The sequence below is a fragment of the Diospyros lotus genome, chromosome 12, assembly GCF_014633365.1.
Source record: "Diospyros lotus cultivar Yz01 chromosome 12, ASM1463336v1, whole genome shotgun sequence".
NCBI classification, from domain to species: Eukaryota; Viridiplantae; Streptophyta; class Magnoliopsida; order Ericales; family Ebenaceae; genus Diospyros; species Diospyros lotus.
The window spans coordinates 17,451,288-17,460,445 of record NC_068349.1 but is presented as its reverse complement, the minus strand read 5'-3'; the positions used below and the strand labels follow the sequence as shown (position 1 = coordinate 17,460,445).

Here is a 9,158-nt window from a genome sequence, read left to right as displayed (position 1 = left end):
GTGTGTGACCCATTGCCAAATTTTATGTTATTTATTTAATTTTTTTTATATTTTAACAACGGGTTGACCCTATCGCTAAATTTTACGTTTTTTATTTTATTTTAGCGACGGGGTTGAGCACGTCGCTAAATTTTACATTTTTTATTTTATTTTAGCGACGAGGTTGAGCCCGTCACTAAATTTTACGTTATATATTTATTTTTTTTATTTTTTAGAGACAGGTGTGAGCATGTGGCTAAATTTTTTGTTATTTATTTATTTATTTTTTATTTTTAGCGACGAGGTCACCCGTCGCTAACTTTTATTTTTTTTATTTTATTTTTATTTTTTAGCAACGGGTGTGACCCCATCACTAAATTTTACTTTTTTTTTATTTTTTAGTGATAGGTGTGAGCTCGTCGCTAAACTTTACGTTTTTTTTATTTTATTTAGTTTTTTTATTTTTTAAGGATTTACTTAATTTAATCACATATATTGATTTAATACAATCATTTAGCTATGTCTCTCAATTCAGAAATTTGCAGTACACCTAATTATTCATTCTCAATCACCAAAGTAGTATATTGTTTTTTTCTAAAAAAAGAGTCACATTTAAATTTTCTTTTTTAAGTCATTCGAGTCAGATCAATCTGATAATAGATTTAAATATAGAAATTAATCAGGACATGCATATTTAACATATTTCATAATAGAGCTACGTACCTAATTAAACTCTAAAGCAATGATTTAATGTATGGTGATTTTGTAGAGAAAGAAAAGGATCCTTAATTCTCGCCATGTGATGTGAACTTACTCCCTCATGCATGCATCAGATTTTCAAATATGGCAATACCTTTATAGTAATATACATACTATATATATATATACACATAATAAAATTTGAGTGTGTTAAAATTTATGTTGCACGGAAATAGAAATGAGAAACATTTTCGATAGAAAACGAAAATGTGAAAACGGACGTTTTTCTAAAAAAATAAACATAAATAGGGTCCGAATCGAGAATAGAAAACATTTCTGAAATATTTTAAAAATGGGAAAATGACACCTATGAGGTATTTCCGTGCAACATAGATTAAAACGAAAAGGAAAGAACTATTATATACACACACGCGCGCACCGTAGAAATTTGGGAAGGGGGGAAGAAATGGAACGAGGACGTTAGGAGAAGGCGAAGAAGCGGCATTAAAAGGTTGGGGGGTTGGGTGGGTAAACGAATGCCAACCGGGCACATGAAACCAAGAAAAAACCGATGACTCGAAAGGCAAACAAGCAGATAACCCGTTTCGTGTCGTAATATATATATATATATATATGCATATATATATTTCCAGAAACGTAATATAAACAGAGACCTATATATATATATAACGTTAAACGTAGATAGAGAGAGCGGCAGAAGAGGGGGAGGGAGTACTAATAATAACCACTTGCCGCCCTTTCACTTGGAAACGCTCCTCTCTCCACCCCCCCGCCCCCCACCACCCCTCCTCCTCTCTCTCAACCAATCTCATTTACTGCCTTCCTTGCATTCAATGCTTGCAGCTCTTTTCCAGCAAAATTAGGTGAGATTGCTTTTATCTATATCTATACACCTATATATATATATATTTATATTACAGAGAGATGATTGATGAATGTGAGTTAATAATTAATTAAATTTTGACGGGTTAAGGGGGTTTGAAGCTATGCGTGTGTGGGGTTGTTATACGCTTAACTCTTCAACAACCTCTTGTGGCATTTAATGTTGCTGCCTTATAGCTGCTGCTGCTCAACTCTTTAGAGGGAGAGCGATAAAGACGCAAGGAGGCCAAGAAGAAGAAGAAGCAGAAGAAGAAGAAGAAGAAGAAGAAGAGGAGGAGGAGGAGGAGCAGGACCTAGAGAAAAATGGTCTCCCTCTCTCTCTCTCTACCTCCGAATTCAACAAGCAGTTGGCCCTCTCATTTATTGCTTCTATATCCGCATTCCCTCTATAAATCACTTCTTTTCTTTTATACCATTCCCCATCTCTAATCTCTCTCTCTCTCTCGATCTCTCGATCTATCTCTCTCGTTCGTCTAGGCTTTAACGTAGAAAACTTTCTCTCTATAGCTTGTCTAAAGAACACGTGTTGTGTGGAGAGAATGCCATAGCTTTCATTCAAATTTCCCGCTTCAACGGCGGCCGATCATTCGGTGGTAAGTCGTCCAAACCCGGCTTCCTTTTTCCGTTTTCTTTAAGTGGTTTACCAGTGATCAGTTGCAAGTAAGTTGTTTCCTCAGGAGTTAATTATATTCTGAGGTTAGTCTACAACGGGGGTATCCTGCAGTCGATCAGATGGATATCTCAACGGCTCTGCTGCTCTTATCAATTGCCGCGGCGTATCTGGTGTGGTTCAGATCTGTGACCCGGTCGCTCGGGGGTCCACGTGTCTGGCCCTTGTTGGGCAGCCTGCCTGGCCTGATACAGAACGCAAATCGCATGCACGAGTGGATCGCGGACAACCTTCGCGCGTGCGGCGGCACGTACCAGACCTGCACTTGTCCAATTCCCTTTCTAGCCCGCAAGCAGGGTCTCGTGACCGTAACGTGCGACCCCAAGAACCTTGAGCACATTCTCAAGATGCGGTTCGATAATTATCCCAAGGGTCCCACTTGGCAGGCTGTTTTCCACGATCTGCTCGGAGAGGGTATCTTCAATTCCGATGGCGACACGTGGCTGTTCCAGCGTAAGACCGCAGCACTGGAATTCACCACCCGGACTCTCCGCCAGGCCATGGCTCGCTGGGTGAGCCGAGCCATTAAGTTGAGGTTCTGCCCGATTCTCAAGACGGCTCAGCTCCATGGCAAGCCGGTGGATCTCCAGGACCTCTTGCTCCGGCTCACTTTCGACAACATTTGCGGCTTGGTTTTGGGCAAAGACCCGCAGACTCTCTCCCCCGGGCTTCCAGACAACAGCTTCGCCAATGCTTTTGATCGAGCAACCGAAGCCACACTGCAGCGCTTTATCTTGCCCGAGATCATATGGAAGCTGAAAAAGTGGCTCCGGCTGGGGATGGAAGTCGTCTTGAACCAAAGCCTCAAACACGTGGACAATTACATGACCAAAGTCATCAACACGCGCAAGCTAGAGCTGTTGAGTCAGCGGCAAGGTGGGTCCCTCCACGATGACTTGCTCTCTCGGTTCATGAAGAAAAAGGAGTCCTACACGGACGAGTTCCTGCAACACGTGGCACTCAATTTCATCCTTGCTGGACGTGACACGTCATCCGTTGCCCTCAGCTGGTTCTTCTGGCTTGTCAGTCAGAACCCCACGGTGGAAGAAAAGATCCTGATCGAAATCTGCACCGTTCTGATAGAAACACGTGGCACTGACACGTCGAAGTGGTTGGACGACCCATTACAGTTCGAGGAGGTTGACCGACTGACATATCTGAAGGCCGCATTGTCAGAGACCCTGAGGCTGTATCCGTCGGTGCCGGAGGACTCAAAGCACGTCATAGCCGACGACGTCTTGCCCGACGGCACGTTCGTGCCGGCGGGTTCCGCCGTGACGTACTCTATATACTCCTCTGGCCGGATGGAGTTCATTTGGGGGAAAGACTGCCTGGAATTCCGGCCGGAGAGGTGGTTGACCACCGACGGCAAGAAAATTGAGCTGCAAGATTCCTTCAAATTCGTGGCATTCAACGCCGGCCCTAGAATCTGTCTTGGCAAGGACTTGGCGTACCTGCAAATGAAGTCGATCGCGGCGGCGGTGTTGCTCCGCCACCGGCTGGCGGTGGCGCCGGGGCACAAGGTCGAGCAAAAGATGTCGCTAACGCTGTTCATGAAGTACGGTCTGATGGTGAACGTGCAACCTAGGGATTTGACCCCAATTATAGCGAAAATTACGAAAGGAGCCATCCGTGAGGAATTTGCCAAGGCGGAAGTGGTCGTTTAGGATTTGATGATTGAATTTCCTGATTTGTGGATATGAAGCATAATATTAATTAGATCATAATAAACTATATATATATGTTGGTGCATGTGATTTTTTGTGACAGGCGTCTTCATGGCCACATGATGATGATCTGATGGTGGGGACAGTGTAATGTACGGTTGACGAAGGCGCCTGTCACAAGGGATCATGTCGTTGCCTCTGTCGGGTTTGCAATTGAATAGAAGGACCAAAACCCAGTGCTGGATCCAGCAGTGGCAGGAGGATGACAGGAGGTGACAGAGTTCATTTTCATTTTTTTTTTTTTTGGTCATTTTTGTCTCATTCAAGTGTGTAATTGTTCTCCTATATATATATAATATGCATGGTCCAATAAGAAATGAAAATGGCAATTATTCACTCTCAATCCGTTTTTTCCTTTTTTTTTGTTTTTTATTTCAAATTTTATTATTTAAAATATTTATTTATCCAATTATTCTATTTGTTGAGTGTAAATTCAAATGCTTCTTTATTAACGTTATATTAAAGTGAGATGTGAATTGGACAAGAAATTCATGAGCTAGAGTATATTGCAGAAAGTTTGTGCAGATTTGGAATAATACCATTTCAAAGTGGGAAATCGTGAATTAATTGTCTCCTCTTTGTAACTGATGCTATAATATTCACTTTTTTTCTTTTTTGAATCACCTAGAGTTTTCGATTTCGCTCGGCTAATCTTTCGAAATGGGTGACCTTTTTCTCTTGATGCATTCATTTGGAAAATTCAGATACGAACATAATTTATACACACATAAAATTGGACATTTAGTGCAATTCATGTAGAATTTACCTTTCAGCATTACTGATGTCTTCCAGTTAAATGCTATTTTCTAACAATAAATCTGTCTTTTAAGTTATCGCACTGATTCAAACCCTTATACTCTATATAAAACTTCAAGTATTTTTTTTTATTTTTATTATGCCTCCTTATTGGCGTCCTCGGCCACCCCGTCCCTAGAGCTACACTAAGGAGGTAAATCGAGAAATGTGCTCGAGTGATCAGGAGTGGTAGATTTTGGCATCATTAATGTCACTCCCAAGATCTTCCCCCAAAAGGAAGCATTCTGCTTCTCCCAAGAATAGAACTCACATTGGGAGCCCCCGATAAGCTTTCAGCCTACCCCTTTGCCACTCGACTATGTGTTTATGGATCTTCAAGTATTTTACCACTACACCATGCCTACCATGCTCATAAAGACTATAATATCCACTTTTAACCTTACAAAAGTGGGATAAATTTCAGCGTCATTTATAGCATCAATGGCAGGTGAAGTACTCACGCTTGCTGAAAATATTTTGGTTTTAATTATGATGTCTTAATTGGTGTGAATTTAGAAAATAATGAATTAAATTTAGGACCTTGTTATTTGGATAGAATTGGTCAGATAGAATTGTCTTTTTTTGTCATTTTAATTATTGATATTAGGATAATTATGTCATTTAATATTTTATTTACCAACAATACTCTCCGTGGTTACAATTCAAAATTTCATTCTCTCTCTTTCTTATTAAATTTAAATTTTAGTCTCTCACCTCATTTAATAAATTTTTAGAATTCCAAGAATTACAATAGCTTTAAATACGGATTATTTTACTTTATTCGAATTGATTGACGCACGAAATCACTAAAAACATTAAATAACAAAAATATCAATAATAAAACCCATCCAATAATTTAGATAAACCTCAATTTCTGGCAAACTACATCTAAATACAATCCGCCAGATACAGTTGCAGCCCGCCAGCGGACTGCATCCCAACGGGCTGCATCATAGATGCAGTCCGCCAGCGCTGCATGTAATTCGTCTAATGTGGGCAGACTTCAACATAGATGAAGTCCGCTCGTTCAATTCGAGGCAATGCGTTAATTTTAAGATAATAATATTTTTATGATTTGATGTCTTTAGTCATTCCATGCGTCAATTAATTCGGACAAAGTAAAATAATCCATAAATGAAATAAAATAGAAGGAGAATACAAAGAAAATATATTGATTACGGCCAATCGTGTGCTGCCACCTAAGTGTCATAATTGTCATTATTCATTTTCATAACTAATTTTGTTTGCTTTGGAAATGTGCAGCTTTAATGTGTTGGACAGTAATTTTAGGCGGGAGTTTTAGGTAAGGAAGTATACGAGTGAAGAGTTAGAATTTTTATAAGGTTAAAATTGTCTTTTTATTTTATTTAATATAATTAAAATAATATAAAACAAATATTAAATGTCTTTCTATCTGGATAGATTCTATCCAAATAGATTTACAGTTAAATTTAACTTTGTTTAGAGTCACATATATATATATATAGATATATATATTCCTGAAATAATTGTCCTATCCTTTGTGATTCGTGTTTTGGATTTTGACAAAAAAATTGTATATTTCTTGCCCTTGAAATGACTGACCTTTTCATTTCAAACCCCAAAAAATTAAGAAATGAATGACCCCATTAATTCTAAGGATCAGATTCTCAGAAGACTAACCAAGCCAGCCATTAATTAAGTTTGTAATGTCTGATCCATCATTAATTGGAAATGTATGGTATTCTTTGGGAACTCTTCCTTGCATGCATCATTTGTCACAAAAATGGCTATGGCAAAGTCATTAATAAAAACATTATTATTAACCCACCCACCCACCCACCCTTCTTTGTGGGTCATTTGAAAATGATATGTATTTTAAATTTAACATTTTTTTTTTTGGGTCAAAGTAAGTACTGTATTGTATGGTCACCCTTCCCTTCCCCTTTGTTTATGGATGTTCTTCAGGGGTCACAAAATCCTCCTATCTTTTAATTCAATAAAGATTTATACTTTGATTATCCTGTCCTGTCTAGCTATTCAACAAAATTTTAATCTGTCAGGATCTATTTGAGGTTGATTGCGTTATTTTTAATTTAATTATCTTAATGACAAATAACTAGTCAACACCTTCAGCATAAGTCCTAATTAATACCGGTGAATATAATTCTTATTGGGCTATCACCTTGAAAGGTGAAAATAGATATTTTGAGCCCCCAGGACATAGCTAGAGGGCAAGCGATATGTTGGTATCAGTTTGATAAGTCGTGAGTTTAATTCTCATCTTGTACAATGAGACGAAACCTCACACATGTAATTTACTTCCCTTAACATAATTAAGAATACAAATATCAAGGATCACGTAAAGATGATCATCCCAAAAATAGATATTTTGAATAATATAAGAGTAAATGTACGTAGCTAGATGATATATTTTTAAATTAGATGGCGAGAGTTTTTGACCAATAATTATTGGGTAATTAGAGAACGATATATGTGTGAATAAAAAATAAAATATTTTAGATAAATATTCAAATTTAACGGCTGGTACTGTTTGTCAATTATAATTTAGTTTTTATTTATATTTAGATAGATTTTAAATAAATAAAGATTAGCATTAGTACAATAATAAGGTTATTCTTGTTTTTATTGTCATTTGGAGGTCATAAATTCAAATTAATTAGCAAGTAGTTTCTTTAGTTATTGTGTTTTTTTAAAGAAAATATATAAAGAATATTTTAGTAAATCAAAGAAATAAATTTAGCACAAATTAGTAACATCAAATCTAATGTTTTGCTTAATTATATGATAAATAAGTAAAATAAATTACAATAATCACCCTGAATATTGACTTAATTTCAAAGACCACTTTTTTTGTTTTAAAAATAACAATAACTACCCCTACCTTTAAAAAATAGATTACATGACTATTTTATTCTTCTCTTTCCACTCTTTCTTTCTATATCCTCTTCCTAATTTAATTACTAAAAAATATATTTAACAACAAACTTCTAATCTTCATAATTTATATTCAAAGTACACGTAAACTAAAAATTTTAAATAATTCTTAGTAAAAGATAAAAATGCAAAGGACAAAACAAATCCTAATATATATATATATTTCCTAAAAATTTAAAAATTAGAATATTTGTATAAAATACTCAAAAAAAACTCATATTGCCTTTTTGTCTTCCTCTCTCATTATATTGACCACTATGGAACCCTAGCTAGTCGTACCGCTACGTTGTTGCATCGATTACCTTTCACCATTATTTTTTGATCGTCTTCTCCTTTATTTTTTATTATGTCTCCCTCTACGAAATTATTTATTGTGACTAACTGTCATTATCATGTCTCTTTATATCACTATCATTTTTTTCAATGTCAATCTATCTTCTTCTTTTTCACTTCGTTGGAATTAATTTTCTGATTTTGTTAATTAAAACTATCATCATCTCCACCAACAAATCTCTCTTTCCTTTACCAAAATTGACTACCACAGACATTGTCTCCTTCGTGTCTCTCAGTCAAAAACAAGAGTCAACATCGTTCATTTAGTATCTTAGATCTAATTATTGTCTCTGTGATTTCATTGGTTACCACCTTTATCATCTTCTTTTCTCTTGGACAGGGGCGAATTTACGTGTGAGCAGCCCTGGACTGAAGCTTAGGGTAGCTCACAAGAAAAATGAATTAGGTAGGCTTAAATTTGCAATTCTTTGACCCCAACCCACCCCAGCCCCCCTCTGGAAACCCTTCTCTTCTCCATTTCTTCTTCATCTCCCGACCTCACTCTCGTTCTCTCTCACCCTCGTCGCCTCTCGCTCTTTGCCTTCTCTCTCTTTCTCGTCCGGCGTCCGCTCGCGCTGGCCCTCGCTCTTTGCATCTCTCTTGCTTTGCTCGCGTCGCGCTCACCCTCGGCCCCTCTTGCTCGTGCTCGCCCTCAGCCCCTCACTCTCTTCATCTCTCTTGCTCGCGCTCGCCCCCGGCCCCTCTTGCTCTCGCCTCTCGCTCACCCTCGCTCTCTGCCTCTCTCGCTCGCCCTCGCCCTTTTCTCTTGTTCTCACTCGACCGCTCTCGCTCTCGCCGGCCCTAGCTGCTGCGACGCTGCCTCTCGGGTCTCGGCTCTCGGCGTCTCGCCTTCTTGCTCGCCCCGACGCCCTCTGCTCTGTCTCTCGGCCTCGCCCTTGCTCGCTGCCTCTGCTTCATTCGATTGAGAGCTAAGTAATTTTTTTTTTTTACTTTGCCTCTGCTTAACAAGTAAAATAAATTGTTTGTGGGTTTCAACTTTGTTGTTGATTGATTCGTTGAAGCTGCTGTCTTTTTTGAGCAAGTTATAAGTGATTTTTTTGCTAATTTTGTGTCTGCTTGGAGTTGACTGTTTGACTGCTGCATTCAGTTAGGAT

At 38.1% G+C, this 9,158-nt stretch overlaps 1 protein-coding gene across 2 annotated transcripts; it reads left to right on the top strand.

Annotated features, from left to right (window-relative positions):
* The first annotated feature begins 1,717 nt into the window (after positions 1-1,717).
* LOC127787325 (cytochrome P450 86A22-like) lies at positions 1,718-4,342 on the top strand. Of its 2 annotated transcripts, none has more exons than XM_052315302.1 (2): positions 1,718-2,174; positions 2,306-4,342. In XM_052315302.1, exon 2 carries the CDS (start codon positions 2,314-2,316, stop codon positions 3,916-3,918), a length of 1,605 nt encoding a protein of 534 aa, XP_052171262.1. In that variant the 5' UTR covers positions 1,718-2,174; positions 2,306-2,313; the 3' UTR covers positions 3,919-4,342. The 2 variants fall into 2 exon arrangements, with proteins under 2 accessions (XP_052171262.1, XP_052171260.1); XM_052315300.1 differs by having other exon boundaries at positions 1,720-2,174; positions 2,259-4,341.
* The last annotated feature ends 4,816 nt before the right edge of the window (positions 4,343-9,158 follow it).

What these genes read in the sequence shown, in the direction of transcription:
- LOC127787325 (XM_052315302.1), top strand. Translation starts at nt 2,314, where the DNA reads ATGGATATCTCAACGGCTCTGCTGCTCTTATCAATTGCCGCGGCGTAT.